The sequence below is a fragment of the Poecilia reticulata genome, chromosome 18 (genome assembly GCF_904066995.2).
Source record: "Poecilia reticulata chromosome 18, P_reticulata-male-v2, whole genome shotgun sequence".
Classification (NCBI taxonomy): Eukaryota; Metazoa; Chordata; class Actinopteri; order Cyprinodontiformes; family Poeciliidae; genus Poecilia; species Poecilia reticulata.
Window position 1 is genome coordinate 9,141,364 of NC_088847.1, and position 21,234 is coordinate 9,162,597.

The 21,234-nt window shown below is 39.1% G+C and overlaps 1 protein-coding gene across 5 annotated transcripts in view; it reads left to right on the forward strand.

Moving 5' to 3' along the window:
- The window catches only part of arhgap36 (Rho GTPase activating protein 36), a 62,892-nt gene that overhangs the window by 25,170 nt on the left and 16,488 nt on the right, over positions 1-21,234 (forward strand). For 3 of the 5 annotated variants that reach the window (XM_008435148.3, XM_008435150.3, XM_008435151.3), the window contains exons 2-3: positions 11,190-11,346; positions 17,097-17,165. In XM_008435148.3, coding sequence (XP_008433370.1) covers positions 11,190-11,346; positions 17,097-17,165 — 226 coding nt within the window. Of the gene's footprint in view, positions 1-4,599; positions 4,748-11,189; positions 11,347-17,096; positions 17,166-21,234 lie in introns of those variants that run through there. The other 2 variants (XM_008435149.3, XM_008435152.3) reach the window with 2 other exon arrangements.

The window sequence follows — 21,234 nt, forward strand, 5'->3', positions numbered from 1 at the left end:
ATATGTCCTGACATGGATTTCCTGCTCTGGCAGACTGCATTAATTTGAGAGTCGCCTGTGCATCATTCATCCTGTTTTGAAGAAGAGCGCTGGAGTCAGCACATAGGCTTAGGGACGTGACCGCGCGGTGCCACCTGTGACCTTTGAACTGGAAATGAGTGGCAGGGTTAGAGGAAGCGATGACGGGGAGGACGACCAGAAGATATCCATGAAATCAGTGGAACAAGACGGGCAGAGAGGGCCGCAGGTCAAAATGGTTTCTACAGGACTAAGCGCTTTTCTTCACTATAGGAAGCAAAACCTTTGGCTCATGTTTTTCTGTTTGTTTTTTCTTTTGTAAATTTTCGTATTGACGCTTTTTGCCACAAAAATCAGATTGCCATTTAAGATGTTTTATCAACAGTGGCATAAGAAACGCTTAGTGACCAGAGTTTCAGTAAAGTTTAATTTTGGAATTATTAAATCATCTGAATGTCATTAAAAGAATGGATTGCATTGATACTGTGTCCAAATAAAAACCCAGAAACCTAATAAGAACGTGACCTTCTTAGTGACCACTTTATATAATTCCCAGCCTTTATTTTATGAATATTTTAAAGAAAAAAAAATTACGCCATATGGACTATGAAAGTATAGGGTATACAAAAATGTCAGATATGTCAAGAAATAACAGTGTTTTCAACATAGTCAGTGTAATTAATCATGAATGTTAGCAAAACGTGGCACAAATATTTTTAAAAAGCTTTGTTGCAAACATCAGAAACACAAGATTCCACCTTTACCTCAGTTTATTATTTACATCAGGTACCAAAAATCACAGTCAGCTGAACATTGATGCAAATACAAATCAACTTAAGACAGAAAAATGCTCACTTTTCTTTTACATTTATTCAGTACTAATTTCAAAACAAGATTTTTTTAATTACTTTTTATCATTAATTATACATCTATACATCTCTGAAAAGCATTAGTCGAGCCTCCTGTGCAACCAATAAGAGTTAAGTTTTTTTAAGTGATTGGTCTGTTTTTAGAAGCAGTAAAAAGACCCAAATGGAAGTACAAAAATGTGTAAAATGTGAATTTTGAATGATAGATCTCCTTTAAGGTCATGCCAAAATATCTCAATTGGCCGTTCTGAAACCTTTTTTATTTTTAGCTCTATAGAGGCGTAGTTGCAGGTGTGCTAAAGGTCCTGGTGAATCACATAAGTGATCTTGAGCTTAAGGTTGAAGAATCGATGCCAGAATATTGTCCTTCAGGATTTTCTGCTAAAGAGCAGAATTCAAAATTACATCAGTTACGGGAAGTTTTCCAGTCTGTGATGACGCAGGCCAACACCAGACCATTAAAACTTCAGTTTCTTTGGAATTGAGCACAGTTATTGTTTAGGCTACTTCATGTTCTCAGACAGGTTCTATTAAATTATTTCCTGAATCTGTGCCATGAACAGATTGTAGTTATCCAGGTTATATTCTCTACAAGCTGAAATGTGTTTGAAGAAAAATCAAAACCAGAATAAATCTGCATGAGGGCAAATAAGTTTTAAAACGCTGTAGACGTTGTGATGTTGCGGGAGATGTTTTTGCAGCTGGATGGGAAAGTGAATTAGCCCTGAGAGGAAAAAAAATGGCTTCTCTAAGTTGAGAGCTTATAATCAGTCAGATATTGTTTGTCCGTTTGCGTCTCTGTTGGTCCAGTTTGTCTTTGTTTTTCTTTTGTTTTGTTTAGTCTTCACTGTCCTGCAGTCTGTAGTTTATTTGTTCGTCCTCCACTCTGCGGTATCTTCTCCATCCACCATCTCTTGTATTTGTCTTCCATCATAGGATGTTCGAGGTCATTGAATCCAAACTTGACTGTGCTGACCTGACAAGTCAGATTTTTTTTCTCCCCCCGCCCCCCCTTACATTAGCTGCTTTTGTTTTGGGCTTTGGTGTGTGTGACAGATGTGTTCCAGTCTTATTCTCACACACACGCAAACACAAGCTTCAAAATAACTAATAAAAAAACTAGGGAACACCCTCTTTTGGGAGACTAACAAAAAGAAAAACAAACTGTTGTTTGATGCCATTTTGTTCTGCTCGCCCTTAAGGTTAGCATGAACCGCTATGAACCAGCTGTATATTGGTATTAATAAATGGGATTCATGAATTCAACTCACTGACTCTTCTTCAGCCTCATACATCAAGAAGGATAATTCTCCACAAAGTATACACATTTTAATATTTGGAAAGATAATTTTTAGTCTTGCTAAAGCTAAAACTGAATTATTTGGCCATAATTACTTTTTTTTTTTTTTTTTTTTTTTTACATTTGGAGGAAAACAGTGGAAACTTGTAAGCCTGAGAACACCACAGCAATAAGAAACAGGGATGACGGCATCATGTTATGGTTTGTTTTGTTTTGTTTGCTTCTTGATGGTTCTGTGCAATCCACAAATTATGTGGTATCATAATTAGAGAAAATCATGTGGAAATATTAAAACCACATCTTAAATTATCAGCTGGGAACTTTACATTTGGCACACCCTTGATGATGTCATCCAAACACAAAATTATCGCAGTCATTCTTTAATTTAGTTGCACAGAGAGCCATCGCACAGTGGACAGAGCTTAAAAGGTGTGTGTATGTGTGTGTGTGTGTGTGTGTGTGTGTGTGTGTGTGTGTGTGTGTGTGTGTGAACCAGGTTTTTATATCCTTGTGGAAACCTGTTTCTGTCCTCAATGTAGGATTGTGGGGACCACTACTCCTTGTGGGGACATTCTCTTGGTCCCCATGAGGGGAAATGCTGTTTTTGGGTGAGGGATTAGGGCTAGGCTGTAAAAAATAAATGGAAGTCAATGTGAAGTCCCCACAAATCATGAAAATATGTGTGTGTGTTTATGTGCATAATGGCCTACAAAACTGACTCGGTCTGTCAGAAATTCAAAAATTGACAGAAAGTAATAAAGAAAACTCCTCTCTCATTATTCTGGCATTCAACAAATAGAAATGATTTTTATAATTCTGATCAAACTAACACAGTAATGGGGAAAAAAACTTATGTTGATTTCATGCTGTGCTATAACTTGTTGCTTATCTTGTTTTTGTCTCTTTAAACATCATGAAAGCATTGATCATGATCCCACATATCCAACGTCATAGAGGTGGTTTAATTCCAGCTCAATTAGAGGAGATCCAGGTCAGATCGGGGCTCAGAGAAGCTTTTGACACCCACTAACATATCCTAAGACTTGATCATCTCTCACTTGAGCAGGTTTCCTCACGGCCTTTTTCTTTCTTTCAGCTATGCTCTCCCCTGTCCTTTTTATAGACCTTTTATCCTGTCGTTTTAATCCTTTGCTTGCTCCCTCCCGCTCGCCTCCCTCTTCTTCTCGTTCTGTCTTTCTCCCTCCTAACTTCTTCTGTGTCCTTACCTTCCTATTGGCTCTTATGAATTAGTCTTGATACTTTTTAAAATCTGTATTTCTCAATCCAACATCTTGTCATTTTGCCCGTCCTGACCTAGCAGTACCTTACTTACTTACTCTACATGTTCTTGAAAGTAAAATCTATCTCCGTCTCTCTAGCCCTTGAGTAATGGACCTCATTTCAACATTAAGTGGTTTAACTGATTTAGAAATAAATGTTTTATGCTTACATGAAGCAAAACTTACTTGGTTGTATGTATCCCATATAAATGATTAAAAATTAAAGTCTACCAAAAAAAAGGCCAAATGGAGCTAAAAATAATAAAAAAGAGAGATGCCCTTGTTTGTTTCAATAACGGTAATCTAATGTCATTCATTTTCACTTTTGTTATCGTGGTAATATAAATACGACAAGGGTTTTCTAAATTAGAGAGCTGAAATTAAGAGTACTTTAAACACTTTAAATGGACCAGAGTTCATTTCTTAGTTGCTCCAGACCTTCTGTGCAGGTGTGATTACACTCACGGTAACCAAACAACCGGACCAAGACCCGCTTTTGTGAACACGGACCTTCCTCAATCTGAACCAACTTACAGGAAACGTGGGTCTTTTTGGACTTCACCAGCTGAACTTTATGGCAAAAATGAACCCTTCAGCATTTTAACGTTCTTATTCTTCTCTTCATTAGTAGCTGATGCTTTTTTTTTCATTTCCTCTTCAGTTATCCCTTTAATATTTTCTCACCATCCTCCTGTTTCCTACTTTTTGTCCCCTGAACCCTCCTCATGTGACCAGCTTTCCTTGATCACCATCTTTTTTTTTTCTTTTTTCAGTAGCCGTGTTTCCCCTTTTTGATTCTCCAAACTTGTCTTTCTGTCTGTGTTTGCTCAGATTCGTGGGTTTCTTTAAATCCCCTCCTCATAAAGTGGCGATAACATGCCTTTATTGCCTCTTTAAACCCCTCCTCTCTTTATTACTTTCATGGTTTCTGCTGATAATTTCGCCCGGTTATCTTTCCCACTGTCTTCCTTCACTGCGTTTCCATCTATCCAGCTTCTTCAGCCCTTTCCCCCCGTCCCTCCTCACTCCCTCCCTCCTCTCTTGTGTTTATGTTGTAAGATGTCGAGTCGGCGGCACCGCTTCTCCTCCTCCTCCTCTTCCTCCGCCTTCTCTCTTAATCTAACCCACTGCTCAGCCCTCCCCAGTCAGTCTCGTTCAGCTCAGATGAAGCTGAGATGAATTTGTTTTGCTGAACAAAGGCTGGATAACCAAGGCTCTGCAAACTAAAGGAAACAGAAGTTTGGGGATTTTAACTGAGAAAAGGTGAAGCCCTCCTACAGGTACAGTTGGTGTGTGTGCGTGTGGATACTGTGTGATTTTCATGTTGACAATTTTTGGATATCTATCTTTAGTTGTTTTATTTTCCTTTTAGGCCTCATAAAATCACTGATAATTACAGATTATTACATAAATTGGTTAGAAAGTTTTTCCAGATTGACTCAGATTTTATATTTTACTCAATATTTTCTCCAAATAGGCCTGAACGTAGCAGAATTTGTTGCGTTATTCTGTGTTTACTAATAGTTTAGTTTATGTGAAACATGCATTTACTGTCTTTACTCCCCAATTTGTAGCAAATTCTGCTACAACAAAATGAGCTAAATAGCAGAATTTGGACCATATCTGAAAATTTAGTCCAAATTATAAACTTCACCCAACCCAAGTTTTTGCCTATGATCACCAATTGAGGTTTTTCTCTTAAAACTTATTGAAATAAAAATGAGTGCGTTAAAGTAGAACCTTTTCCAATCCTGCCTGAAAAGAGACAAATAGGTAAATTTTTGAGGGGTTATCATCAGACGAGTTTCAGGGAAAACTCAGATTGCTTGAACTCTGAACGATATCAGTTGCCAAGCAACAAATAAGTTGCCTTTTATCTAATCTGGAAAAACAAGCAACATATTTGACTTCTTCACAAAGGGGGGCAGATTCTTTGCTGAAAAAGTTCAGGGGCGCTAATGAATTTAAACCACAATCTTTTGTCAGATAAGATGAAAATTATTCAGGTTGGGTTCAGGATCACATCACAGTATGAAATGTCACAGTTAAAGCACAGCGGTGGAGATGTGATGAGATGGAGCAGTGGGGAGCGTTTGGGTTCTTGGAGTTGGTAATAATGCAAAATTTTGGAATATTGTTCAGTCTGAGTGTAGATATTTATGTATTTGGCTTGTGATGGACTGGCGACCTGACCAGGGTGTGTCCTGCATCCTGCTAAGTTAACATTGGGAAGAGGCACCATGTGTGCACAAGCATGATTAACAGCACTAAGACCCACCTCCTGGTTTTGATTGGTTGTTTTTAGTTAGCACTGGGAGAAGGCAGAAGAGCTTGTTTTTTTTCCCACAGATTCGGTCTCATATCATGACATATTGTCAGTTTTCACAAATGTATACAAATATTTTTGTAACAGTTACACGCAGCAGCCTTTGATATTATCAAAGAAGTAACACCAATATCTATTTCAGTGTCAAAGCTTTATTGACATGTTTGGTGTTTTCTACAAAGTGTGAAGCTGTTAATGAGCCTCTAGTTGTGCAAATCTGGCCTTGACAGATGTGGGGCAGTTTTAATTTTAGTGTCAGCAAAAAAAAAACCTGCAATCTGAAGTTGGATTGTGTGTGATGCTCCTGCTTCGGTGCTGCACCACAGCTCTACTACCAGATTTGTTTTCAGTCACATTTTTTGAAAAATCTTTACATTTATGGATAATAATACAAAGTCTAAATTTAGGATGGTGGCTGAAATTATAATGAATGACATCATATTCACCTTTTACACGTCAAAATTGAATCTATTTGTTTGTGATGTAAACATGAAATTCTAGTCGGACCTGACACAACAGCTGCTGTGTCAGTGAGTGACCTGTTAAGGCACAAGCCTTTGGCTCTGCCAAGAACCTATTAGTAAATCCTACCTGCGTGTGTGTGTGTCTGTATGTAAAGCCACTCGCAGAGCACATTTACATACTAATGCGTGTAAAGCTGTGTTTTGAGTCCATCTTAATGAAAACCAGCCATCGTGTCCTATTAATTCTCGGGAACACGATGCGAAGCCGAATAATGAGAAGATAATGAGACGTCATTAGATCTGAGGAAACTCTGTTCTCACATGTTCGTTATGTAAATCCCCAAACAGGACAGAACACACTGAAGGGACGTGTTTGAGTTTCCTTGATAGAAAATCAAAAGCTTTTGTCAAAAAATCAGCAGAAAGCTTGAAATGAATGAGTTAAAATCTGCTTGATGTCACAGTGTGTTTTGTTCCTCTGTTGACGTGGGGGACATCTTGAAATGATTATTGAATGACGAGCCTCTGATCACATCACCCTGACGAGAGAGATGCAGAAAACCTCAGGAATCGTTCAGATAAGATCTGAGTTTTTGGTTTCCATTTGTTATTCTTTTGAATTAATGCGAGTGACAAACAACATTTAATTTCCCTTTGGAATCCGTAAAGTATTTTTGACGAACATCACAAAACGAAGACGGAGAGAAACACTGAGACCTGGAGGGGAGAGGAGTGTTTGATCCCACATGTGGAGGAGAGAAGCGAGAAACACCTGCCAGCTGTTAGTGTTTCTGTAACTCTGTCACCTCATCATGAGGCAGGCTTTGCAACAGGCTGGTCTTTGCATACATACACATTAGTTAATTTTTAATTTTTTTGCTGCTTTTATAAATAGCCATATTTCATTGTAAACCTAGATAATCAGTGTAGCACAGCAGGTGTTTCTCTGCAGTGATTATTCATTCTGTCAGAGCAAATGTTTTTCAGATTTAAACAATTCTTTCAACATGCTTTTGATACAAATTAGCAAAAAAAAAACAACAGCTTTCTTGATTAAGACAAAGATGTAAGGAGAAAAAAAAAATCTCTGTTTCATATATGATGTTCTTGTCCTGCTCCAGACTGTTTTTGGTTCACATGTGGAAAAATATCTTGCAAGCTTGGCACAAAATACTCCATTGCTCCGTCTCTTCCTGTGTGGTTTGGCTGTCATGTGGCGTGAATTGTCTTGTTTCCTACTTCCTGCTATTGACAGCAGCCCATAACTAGACACGGTATAAGGAAAGGTCAGGAAGAATGGAACCTTAAGTCTAAAAACTGGCTACAAATGGAGTCAGTGCAGTAAGAAATGTTAAGTAGTGTTTCCTTTATTATGGGGTCATAATGTATTATCGCTCCGTTTTGCTGATATGTTGTCATCATGAAGGCACACAAAGCAAAATTGGGCAAATGTGGACCTGGCATGGCATATTATTGACCTCTACAATAAAAAAATTAGACTTTAATGATGTTTCAAAACATTATGCATCTTCTTTTATTAAACTTCTGTAAAATCAGATGTTTGCGTCTTTTTGTTCCACTTTCATATTGGTGTGATGAATAAAAGCAAGATAAATGGTAAATCGAAGTTCTTAACACATCAAACGTACATATCAATCAAGTTTATTTCAATAGCAAAATTCACCAACAAGGTAATCAAAAAACACAAAAATCATCATTTAAAACACAAAAAATCAACTATTGAAACATTAGATTCTTCGTTATACATCAAAATGGACATAGATATAGCCACATGTATGTAGCCACTTTATATTTCTATGTTTTTATAAATCTTAAATATCTTGCATTTCTGCTCGAAACATAATATACTGTTGTGTGTTTTGTCATAAACGTACACGCATATATGCGTTCTTGGTAATAAAACAAGGTGGAAATCAGCGTTACTCCATAAAATATCACAAATTAAACCTAGCATACCTAGGTTTAATTAGCCAACCTAGCATATTAGCCAGCCATATTAGCAGCTGCAGAAATACATGCTGTTTCTGCAGCTGCTAATGGCAACAGTTGCCCCAATATCTCCAGCGTTGCAAACATCTCCTTCAGGTCACTCCTCCTCAGTTACTCCTCAGAGCCCAGCAGTTGGAGGAAGGAATCCCTTTTCGCCTACTGTCACGCTGCAGACATATTTGCATTTTTGTCTGACAGGGTTTGAAAAGTCGGGAGGCGGACTTTTCATGAGTTAGTCTGGCTCTGGTTGACCTTTGACTCACCAATCTGTCCACCAAACACTTTACATTCATTTGCTCTTTTCAAGATCGTCTTCTCTGGTTCACAAGATTCTTTTTAAGTGACATGATTCCAGTTGGAAATACCAGTAATTCAGATAAGACATGGCCGATCAGACTAAATGTTTGCTGTTTTATTGTTTTTATTTGCTAGATTCCAGAACAATGAGTCTCTCTTACAAATGAACCAGTTTGCCAACACGACTTTGGTACTTCGGGTCAAACATTTTAAGTTTCCTCCCACAAACTTGTCACTAAAAACTGAACTTTTGGACCATTCCAAATCATTGATTTTGTGTTTCTTAACCCCAATTGTACCCAATTTAGCAGTATACATATGGTCATATTTCATCCGATATACCCATTTCCATCAGAACTTTAACTTTTTGACTGATGTCTTGAGATGTTGCATCAACATTTGCACATAATATTTTACTCCTGGTCTACTTTGTGAAGCACACTGGTCCCTCTGGATGTAACAAACTAACATTTTAATTTGACTCTCACTAGACCTCTGGACATTTCTCCTAAATACTCAAGTGTGTTTTTAAAACTGAAGTTTGGCTTTTTGTGTTGCATAATGGCTTTTTTTTTTTTCTTTCAGTCAGCTTCCTCACTATGCATTTTTACTTTTGTTTTGAGGCTGATTCAAGTATTTCACACCTAAAAACTCACATCTTCAGACATCGTCGGAACACAAAACTTGTCTTATTTCCTTAACGCTATCCAATGACTGCAGCTGTGTAAAACAGCCCAAATGTAATACTTACCATACTGAAAGTAAACACATTTAGACATAAATTGGTATGAAACTGAGCAACCACTATTAAAGTCCCACCTTCCTTTTCTTTTTATTTAGAGTGAAACCTCTGTCAAAGCGCTGCCACGTCGTTTTCATACTTTCATTCCACTGACCACATGGATATTTAAGCGAGACGTGATTGTGTTTTGTGTCCCTGTAAGTACACCCAGTAATGTGAATGTATACAGAAGATGTTTGATGGTACTGCATGTTTTACACAGTGCATTTTACGAGCTTATGTTAACGGTTTAAAGTTGGACCGCCATATAAGGATTTTATATACAGATTATTTTTACTTGTGCAGCCGACGGCTGATCTGAGTCAAACGCTCCATAGGCTCAATAAGAGGAGACGGGAGAGACGGGAGCTACAAAGTAACATTTACAAGCTCTACTGACAGAGAAAAGGGAAATTATTTGAGCTCCATACGTTCCATTCTGATGATTAATGTTCTTTGAATGGCGATTCTGTTTACAGAAAAATCATAATCCATTTAATTTACGGTTTTGGTTGTGTGTGTTTATTGCTGTTTATTGGTTTTGATTGTTGTGATTTATTTTGGAATATTTCAAATGTGTTTCCATCCATCCATTTTCTTGACACCCTTGTCCCTCAGTGGGGTCGGGAGGGTTGCTGGTGCCCATCTCCAGCTAACGTTCCGGGCGAGAGGCGGGGTACATCCTGGACAGGTCGCCAGTCTGTCGCAGGGCAACACAGAGACACACAGGACAAACAACCATGCACACACACACCCACACCTAGGGGCAATTTAGACAGACCAATTAACCTGACAGTCATGTTTTTGGACTGTGGGAGGAAACCGGAGTACCCGGAGAAAACCCACCATGCACAGGGAGAACATGCAAACTCCACGCAGAGAGACCGGGGCCGGGAATCAAACCCAGAGCCTTCTTGCTGTCAGGCAACAGCTCTACCAACTGCGCCACTGTGCAGCCCCCATTATTATCCCATTATCAATATATTTTATGAAGATGGTCTCGAAACAACTATATTGTTATTTATCGTAATATTTAGCTTGCCAACTGTTGTTGCTGGTTTTTTTTTATTTTGATGAATGACTGTCCAAAGAGTTGACTTTGTGTTTCTTGCATGTAAGGAAAAAGTGTTGTAGTCGTCTTTCAGCCTGCCCAGTAACAGGTGGGGGAGGGGGAAATCTGTGTTACTCTATGCTGCCTGAGAAAGTGGATTTCTGACTCTCATCACTCTGGCTTCTCAATAAAAGGACTTTTAAACCATTTGGGAAAAGTTAGCTAATCGTAAATCTCGATATGACAGTCTTTTGAAAAAAAGTGACTGGTAGAAATATTATTACAACTTTCTGAAGACTTTCCTGTCTGTGTTTACATTTAGTCTGTTTTCTAAAGACAGACATTTGACAGACATTCATGCTCCGTTCTAAAATATATTACGAGTGTGCTGCCCGAAGCTTTGTCTAATGAGAGGAATAAAGCCAAAGACCTCAAGGTCAACAGACAGAGAGTCTCAAAATGGTGTTTTGCAAAGAATGGCTCAGATAAAAATAAACCAGTGAATAATACCTGTAAACACAATTGGCAGGGCAATAACTCCAGAATAGAAAACTGTAAAGCCCTTGACTTGAAGTTGATCACTAGAAAACTCTTACTTTTTGTGTTGCGGACGTTTTGAGACATCACACAAAATGTTTGATTGTTGTTTGATCATCTTCTCTGAAGAATTTGACAAACTCTGATTAGTTTCGTCGAACGTTTCAGGATAAAAGAGAAACCTGTTAATGACACAAAGTGTCCGGACTCATTTTTGCAGAGGTTTTTAGACTGTCTCTGTTCTGCTTGCATGCAGGGGGACCACACCTGGGCGACCATGCTGGGACAGAGTGTGCGTCTGCAGCCGGTTCCCATCCAGAACCTGTCAGAACTGGAGCGCGCCCGGCTGCAGGAAGTGGTGCTGTACCACCTGGAGGAGAGAGACCTGGACTTTAAGATCAACATTCCCAGAGGTAGGAGGAGGACGGTGGAGTAAGCATTCAACCTTTAGCTTGAAACTGATGGGAAAAAGTACTGGTTATAAGTCATATAATCTGGCAGTGGAACTGGAACTTTGTTGTCACTAACAAGCTCCCATATATTTCGTTAGTACGATTGAAATAAGACAAAACCTAAGATATTTTCACCAGAAACTAGACCGAAAATACTTGGTAACATTTTGTGTTTTTGCAGTGTAGGCTGAATCTCTTGCTTCTTGAGAACAGGGGCTTCTTTGCTTGACCCCAGATTTCCATCAACATCGTCATCATCGTCATCATCATCATCGTCATCATCATCCTCCTTTGGGATAAATTCCCAGAAAGAAACGGAAAAACAAGAATCGTATTTTTCCCGTAAATATCATCCTAAACCAAATTTGGCGTACCGTCTTCGTCTCATGAGATCAGTGAATCGTTACAACATATTATCCTTAATAAAACCTTAATCTGAGCTGAAATATTAAAGGCGGCAGCTTCTTTACATGATCCTGTTTTCAGTAGAAGAAGCAGCCAGTATATTGCTGCTTTGTTAGATAACACTGTGACCAAAGCCTCGAGATTAACCTTTCCGTGACCCTCTTATTTCATTATCTCTGCCCCGATGAACAGAAGCCAAAATCAATCAGCCGTTAAACCGTCATATGATCGATTCATTACTCTAGAGGTTTTCTTCCCATCTAATGACTTTTTGAAATACCTGCGGGGGAAAAACCCCCCCAAACATTTCTCAATCCAAAGGTGCCTGACTTTGCAGCTGCTGACGCATCGCGAACAACCGCAGTAAGAATCTCTGAAGCACTTCAGAAGGAAAGTCGAGCCTTCATCCTGGCTCAGATGTTTATTTGCGCGGCATTCCTCCGCTTGATGCTCCCTGCTTTGAAATATTGTTTCCATGGAACCTCTTGATCCGCCTGAACTCCAAAGAGCTGAATCCACGTGGTAATGGGAAATAGTTGCTCCAATGCGCCGCAACCGGTTTTTACTTTTTTTTCACACACACACACACACGCACACACACACACACACACACACACACACACACACACACACACACACACACACACACACACACACACACACACACACACACACACACACACACACACCTCTCAGACGTTTTCTCCCAGGTTTTGAGACCTGAGGGATGCAGACAGGGGCTTTATTTTATTTTTTGCTGATGTGGCCATTAAGCTAGTTTTCTCAGACTCTCAACTTTGACCACGTTTTTATTTGAAGCTCGGTATACTTCTTTTTTTTTTTTTTTTTAGTTCAATTATGCGTTTTTCTTCACAATTTGTGGGTTTTGTTCGCATCCCCAAGGAGAAACTTTAGCGGCCACCCAACTTCACAAAACTTCCCCCATGTTTACGTGTTTAAATTCCCCCTCAGGGAAACTAAACCCCAGTGAGTCTCGTTGACATCATCCTGTGGGAAGAAATGGAATTTTAAAAAAATTAATCAACCAGCATGGTGAAAATGTGTTGGTGCATCTTTCACTTTATATAACCAGAGATGACAGAAAATTCAGTCTGTAAGTATTTTAGGTTTTATTTTTGCTTGGAAGAAGTTTTTAGCGTTTTACTATTCTGAGATCTGTGGACATTCAAACGAAAACGTGTCCAAAGAGCTATAAAAGGATTTCCCTAAAAGGACCCAGAACTTTCCTCTGGATATTTGTCCAGCACCTCGTCCAGTCCAAAACAAACCTCTTATCTGCAAACGACATCCCAAAACATCGTCGTCTGTGAGGCTAATCGAGGCTAAGCTTTCCAAAAATTAAAATACACCCTACATAGTTATTTCTCGTTTTTAGATGCAGCCCTTTGGTTCTCATAGACGTTCAGACTTGCTAAGTGATGAAATTCATAAATCAAAGTAAAAATCCAATGACCATTTTTTCAAAATCACAGCAGATTTTGTTCCTGCTCACATTTTGAGGTCAGTGTCTTTCAAAGATACTCAGTGATTTTTATTTACAGATTTTATATTTTCCAGTCCCAGATGGGTTTTATTTCCAGCGCTTTTTCTAACATTTTGAACATTTGAGTGCCAAACATTTGCTGATTTGTGCTTCACTATATTAGTGCTCCAGAAATCATGCCAGAATGCTAAAGCTAGCTTCTGGTTTGACAGTGAAATAAAGGATCATTTCAGTTTTCACCCATTTCCTTTGGGATCTAAACAAAACTGAGTTTTTTTTTCATTTTATTTAACTTTTTAATAGAATTCATAATTGCTTGACAAAGGGTGAAAATCACTCAAAAGACCATTTCTAGATTTTTTTTTGAATGAGTCTGAATTATCTTTGCTTTGTAACCAAAATGATCAGTGAACTAGACAAAAAATTCCAAATGTCCAAATAAATGAACAGTATCTTTTTTTTCATTCCTTTATTTTCCTCTGAAGTTATTTCTTTCTTCAATAATAGACCGAAGAATAAATTTGATCTTAAAGTTAAAAGCTAAAAACATTTTCAGCAACAAGAACTAAACTCTCCTCATCGAAACAGAACCACCAAAATATTCTATGTAAAAAAAAAAAAACTCTGAAAGGGTTTTGAGGTCGAGTTTCTGCATTTCTTCCTCTTCCTGTGAAACTCTCTCCTTGTATAATTTTCTGGAAATCTCATATCTTACTCAAAACACTTTAAAAAAAATTTCATGTAACTTGACGTCTTTCTCTTTTTGGGCCGCAGATTAGAAAGACAAAAAATAAATAAATAAAAAATCATGTGGGAAACGGATGAATCACTTTCTATTTCCTGTTTTTTTAGTTTCCATGGCAATAAAAATGTCAAGTATACACTGATATGTGAAGCACTGGTAAAAAAAAAAAAGAAAAGGAAATACAACCTCTTTCAACAACCTTTATTAAACTATGCAACTGTTACAGTTTACTGATATGAAACATGTTGTATATTCCAAACAAACCATTTTACAGTCAAAAGCTGAAGTTTGGTATGAAATTGTGTCAATTAAGAATTGAAGCATAGATACGAACAAAGCTAAATATCTTTACGCCTTGAAATTGTGTCGTATACTTTTTTTTTTATACGCACATCTTTTCTTCGGCTGATTATTTTAGTTTTGTTATTGACGGGATGAAATCTGTTGGAAACTTGAGGTTGTAATCAAATAATCTGAAACTCTTAACACAGAAAACCGTCATTATTGTTCCTTGGAGATTTCTAAAATGATTCAAATTCATGATTTCTTGTGACATCTTTCATGTGGAGCTGTCACAGATCAATTCTTTCAAAAACCATCCTCTGAAGATAATGACGCTGTAAGTTTGCTCTCACAAGATAAACTTGGAACAACAAAGGGCAACGTGACAGAGGTTATTAGCATCAGCTGAGTGAAAGATTCTTTTAAAAAAATTTTTCATCTTTTCCGCCTGGCTTGCAGACAAAGCTCTCAGTGAGCGAGTGTGGGAATAGTTTAGCTCCTCGTCTCCCCTGAGGGGGGAAATCTCCGCAGAGCAACGTGTCCGTTTCGGCCGAGGCTTCGGCTCCCGCCGTGCCGCCCTCCTCCCCGCTCGTCCTCCCCGGGCTTCTGTTGCGTCGCTCGCTCCTATCAGATTTCGCTCTGTATTTTTGTTTTCTCGTATCACGTTTTAACCAGATCCCTTGCTGCTAATTTTTGTGTTTGTTTATGGAGCTCATTCTCATGCCCCCTTATTCTTGAGTCTGTTTTCTACCGGGACGGCAAAACTATCCGGGTCTCTGCTGTGTTTTGTGCCGTCTGTTTTTCTCGTTTTATCCTCTCTCCAGCCCGTCTACTTTCTCTTAATTCAGAAATAATCAATCTTGGAGCAGCAGAGAGACCAACAAGCACCAGATCTTTTGATTAACTTTAGAGGGAGACTAATTTCAGATTAAGAATTTAATAAAACTTGCAGCTGCTATTGTTTTTTTTTATTTTTTATTTTTATTGCCAGATAGTTAGGATATTATGCTGAACTCTTTTGTTTGTTAAAAACCGAATTAAATGAACATAATTTGCACACTAATCCCTGCAAATATTTGCACTTCCAGTGGTTTTTAATCGTGTCTGTTGCCATGTGTTTGGACACAGATACTAACAACAAATTACTTTCCAGTAGTTCAGAGAACTTGCAGAAAAACATTGTCACACTCCTTTAGTTTTTCTCTATTGATCACATACTTTCATGTTTTGTTTTTCTTTTTAGGATTTATGCAACAGACCATCATGTTCACATTCTCTGCAGTTCACGGTGATATTTTGCTTGTAGTCTGTCCCACGGAAATCTGAGTAAAGATCGACGTTCATGGCTGGAACCTGGCAGATTTTGGAAAATATTCAGCGTCTTTGCATCTTTTGCGTTGCAGTTCATCTTTTTCCTTTCTCAAACTAGCTATGTTAGCTTGGATTCAGATGATTCCCAGGTATTTATTTACACAGGTGCCAGAACGTAAGTTTGTAAAAGCTAAACAAAATAAGATGAGAACGTTGCATTTCTGCAAACATCTCTCTCTGTTTGACCATAACTTTTTCTTCTGTGTTTTGTAAATGTACAAACAGGAACACGCACTCATCAATAGAAAATAAGTCGTAGATGGAGGTGCCATGTGTTCACTGGGAGGAGCTCTGCACTTTAGAAATAAACCTTAATTTCCTGCAGTCGTGGGAATTTGACCTCTTTATCCCAACAGCTGAAATGCTCTTTTTCCCCCGAACCGCTCTGTTTCTATTTTTATGTCTATTTTTGAAAATGTCCTTGTCAGTAAGGGTGAAAACAGAAAGGAAGGGATTTTGTTACTCATGTCGCAGGTATTTTGGAAAGTGCAACTGTAGGTAATAAATCAAATCCTTGTGTAATCGGGAAAAGACTAATCCATCCTCGGATTAGTCATTTCTAAACACCAGACCCTGGGATTCTTGCACATAAACAAGTCCGAAAAGCGAAACGTGGACCCGCTTCGAAACAAATTACATAAGGAATCGGTGAAGTTCCTGTGAACCGACTCTCGTGTGGGGATACTGCTAGTTCACATCAGATCTGGTCGGATATCTGATTTGATTTTCGATCAAATTGAGCAAAAGTAGTGAGATTAGATGCAACATACTTGATTTTCAGTGCAATGACTCTTAGCTAGAGCAACTCTTAAAAAAAAAAGACAGACAAACATTTTAGTCTATAGATGTGTAAGTGTGAGTATAAAACAGCAGGAAAAAGTGGTTTTACAAAGTCTATCTTGGATGCTAGCGAGAGAAAAAAAAAAAAGCTCAGAGAAGACATGTACGTACCACTTCACAACCAGGCAGTGCTGCGATGGTGAATCACATGAAATCCAAAGTGCAAACATTAAACATTGTCTCTGTGTTTTTCTTGGACCCCCTTTTCTTATGCTCACGAAGGAAAGCAGGCTGTCCAAACAAACAGCTACGGCTCGTCTGCAGAAACATTCGGCTCTGTTGTTGAGGAAAGAGAAGAAAGTTGTGCTGAGGATGCAGTCTGTGCGGAACACGAGAAAGACGTTAGCGGGCTTTTTGGGTTCACTTCCATCCCAAAAGATGGCCAAAAACAATCGAGCTCTTCCACACAGTGGACAGCGCGGTGTTTGATCTCAACAATACACAATAAATAGAAGAAAGACATTTTAGACCGTGGATTGCACAATCTTTATTGTTGAGAATGAAGCGCAGACGATCCGACGGTTGACAATCGTTGTAACTTTTTTCCCCCCCTTTCTCCCGCAGAAATACGCAAACGAAGAAAGTCCCTCCGCAGACGGTTTGACTCCTTCTCAAAGGAAAAGAAAGAGCGAGGTAAGTTCACGCAGCACTCTGACATTAAAGCGGTAAAACACAATACCATCTGCGGCCGTAGGCCCCGTCTCCCAAGACGAGCCGTGAACGCATTTCCGCGAATCCGATGTTTACCACAGTGAGAGTCATCATGAAGCACAATGTCCCCTCTGTCCGTTCATTCAGCATCACCACCGCTGACTTCCAGTGGCTTTTACTAGCGCTAACCACTTTTGGTCCCTCTTGAAAAACAGTGTTTATAAAGCACGAGGCGGCTCGGTCCTGCAGACTGAATCATGTTGGGTTCCCAGAGGGAGGCATGTGCGTCTTTGTTTCTGCTGGTTTAGTGTAATATAAACCGAATAATGAATGACTGCAGACACCCGCTGTGCGCGTTTACGTGGCGCTGTGACACCGTTGTTAACGTAACGGCCCGTTTTCTGGAAATAACCACAATATTGTTTAGGCTGTGTCAAAGGGTTTACGACTGAATCACTCAACAAGCAAATGCCACAATCGCAGTTTCTTTGTTAATAAGCTAACCAAGAAGCTTGGCTTGGCTTCTTGGTCAAATTGAGTCAAATTTGACTTAATTTGACAAATTGAGTCAAATTTGGATGGTTAATGAACTGAATTCAAGTCCTAAACGGAGCAAAATTTAAAATTTCGCAGTGAGAGTCAAATAAGCCAGTCGAAGAAAAAAAATGTCTTGGCCTTCTCTGCAGAAGGAATTTGTTGACTAAATCAGGTCTGAGTTTGCCAATTTAATTGTAGCAATATGTAGTTTTATTTTGAATCATATCACAGGCATCGTCACTTCTGCAGCCTCCACATTAATCCCCAGACTTTGTCGTAAGGGAGCCTATATTTGTGAAGAATTTGTGCAAAAACAAAGAATTTAATTTTATTCTGGTGTACAGAAAACATGGTATGTGTCTGGTTTGACAGTTTTATTCAACCGGGAACAATGGTGCTGCCATATAAATGCAGTCAGAACCGACATAAAGACGAATTTCTCTGTGATGGGTCTTTGAACGTGCTTTGCGTTTTTCAGCCACATTTACGAAAGCCAGAGAGTTCTTTGTGTGCCGTTTAAAACCAAGGACTCGCGCTACAACAATGGACCAGGACAGATGTTTGTGGGTCATGTGTTTGTTATTACACTATGGGTCTATCCCACATCCTTCACACAGTTTTACACTATTTGCTTTTTATAATTTTCATTTTTCTGTTGAGCAGCCAAATGGAAAACAAAGACAGCTGCGTCGGTTGTAAACGTTAGACGTTTCTGCGGCTCTGTTTGCATCTGCTGCTGCTTTAATCACTCTGCATCCGATCCGGCTCCCTTTCCCGGGGCATCGGTAGTTGCGAGCGTGTAAACAGAAACGGAGGCGGCTCACACTCATCTGTCCAAATTAGCCTCGTTGTGTTTTCTGTTCCCTCCCTCCCGCTCGTCTCGTTTACCCCTCCATCGAGCCACGTGACTCGAACCTCTCAGAATGAGATGTTCTCTGGTTTTAGGTGATTATCGCTGCAGGGCGAGATACCATCCGACACACTCGACACACACACTCCTGGCTGTCTGTGCAGACCTCTAAATCCTGCCTGCAGCCTCTCACACAGAGACACTGGAGCGGCCATGCTGACCGGGCTAATCAAAACACAGAACATCGGGGCCTGGTGCTGCTTTCCTGCTGCCTCCAGGGGTCAGCAGGTTGCAGATTACAGTACATATAACAGGATTACACGGTGGCAACCGTAATCTGTTTGGAGAGTGGCTGGGAAGGAATCAGATGTGAAGCTTGACTGGTGAGCTGGTTGGTACCAGAGTTACTGTAATGGGAGTGGACATTTTGTCGCTGTAGGCGAGATTTTGTCACTTTTGACTTTGAGGTTCTTTCTATCTAAATAGTTTTCTGCCATAGTTCCGATTGTGCAATTTGTAATTACAAAAATAAATTTGCCTTATAGAAACTTGCCAATTTAAGAAAAAAACTCACGGTTTTCGCTAAAAAGTTTTTGCGCTAGGATAATGTCGTTTTTGGGCTGTATTGAAATTCGTGTATTTCGCAAATTGTAAAACTGCAATGGGCCATGTGATCAACAACTGGATGTTGCTACTGGCAGAAAAGATGAAGAAGACAACAGGAAATGGTAGGATGATGATGGTGCGGCATGTTTTAATGGCTTATCATGAGAAAAAACATATTCATATTGAGTTTCTCATTTAATGTATGGTCCGCAATTCCGAAATTATGTTTTTATTTCAACATTAGAGGAATATCGACAGTTTTTTGCACATTTGTAATGGAAATGCAGCGTCTTTCTTCTTGATAGGGTTACAGGAACTGACCAACTAGTAGAGAAGAGTGGCAGCTAAGCAACATATCATTATTTTTAAATGTAGTATTTATTATTTTCTGCTACAGAGCTAAATTAGTGCAGAATCTTTTACATAAAAAAACAACTTTTTTTTCTTGCCCCATTTTATTGCGCCCCTAAACTCCTGGCGCCCTCAGCATTTACCTGTAGTGCCTAGGCCACAGGCCAGCCCTTGGTGTACTTGGAGGGCAACAACTGTTAAACCAACAGTTCTTTTTAAATATTAATACCCCAGATCACCCATATTATAATCCGACTGCTGCTGTGGCTAAAGAAAAACAGAGGAGAATCCTGAGCAGCAGTGCAATAAATCTGCTGCAATCCTACGTTACTGGAAGAGTCTGAGCTGACGACTGGAAACGCTCCAGAGGCAGAGGACTCAGATTTATGAACACAAACACAGCTGTCTTCCTGTCTGAGCTTTAGTGTTCATTTCACAATTAATCCCTGCTACCTGGCAGTCCAACAAAGTCAGGGTAAGGCTAATGCAGAAGCAGCTTGTCATTGTTTTAAAAACTGTTTATTCTTTTATATATATATATATATATATATATATATATATATATATATATATATATATATATATATTTTGGTTCTAAAAACACTGTTGCAAACCAGCTTTAAACAATAAAACTTCAAACTTTATAAGATAGTCATTCTTGACCAGGGGATGACTTTTATATTGAGAATTTTGATATATTATAAAATAAGCTGTTTTATAGACATCATAAGCAAAGCATTTTGTTGGAGTCTAAATTCAGTAGTTATATTGTTATGTAATTGTAGAGAAGCGTAGGCAGAAGAAAGATGTGGGTTTTTTTGTTGTTTTTTTTACAAATAAGGAGCCCTGACTCAGGATATTGTAGTACCAGATGTTGCTGCCGTTACAGCTGCAAATCTTTTTGGGATTATTTTCAGTCATAGTAGCCAAGGCTCATTAAATTGCTCAATATGATTGAGGTCTGGCCTTTGACTAGGCCAGCAGGTACGTCTAAGGTCTTCGTTCTGCTAGAAGACTATCTTATCCACCGGTTTCAAGTCTTTTAACGCCTTTTAAAGTAATTTATAATGTCCACTTTCAAGACTGCAGTAAGAGCCATCAAGCGCCGTCAGTCATGATGCTGCCATCGCCATGTTTCAGTGTGCCAGCAATAACGTAATGTTAGTTTTTCCAACACTTCGTGGCATGCAGTTCACGTTCTTCATTTTCCACACGACTTGTGGCTAAATGAAGATATGTGAACTGAAGCACTAGTAGTTGTGTGTATCTCAAAAGATTTGTACAAAAAAGCAAGTAAGAGAGGCACAGGTCATGAACAATTTAGCACAACTTTCCCTTAAAAGCATACATTTTCCAACCAACATCCTACTATAAAGTCTTTATCAATACAGCCTGCAGCTATTGGGCATCTAAACATCCACTTCATGTGTCTGTTGGCCGAACCAGTCGGCTGTTAAATGCTCTGTTTCCTGAACAAGCAAACGGCTCGAGTGCAAACAGCTAAACACATCACTGTGATTATTTTGCTAGTAATTACAGCTAAAAGAGAGACGGCACCATGGATGATGGGTCAGTCCACCAGCAAACATCAACGCTGAGGAACAAGCTCAGGCTTACTGAACAACAGTCTGAAGACTGTTCCTGTTGGTGGGGACGCCTCGCTTACTTAGGAGAGATACTGTTGGGGGGGAAAACGAGACACAGGGT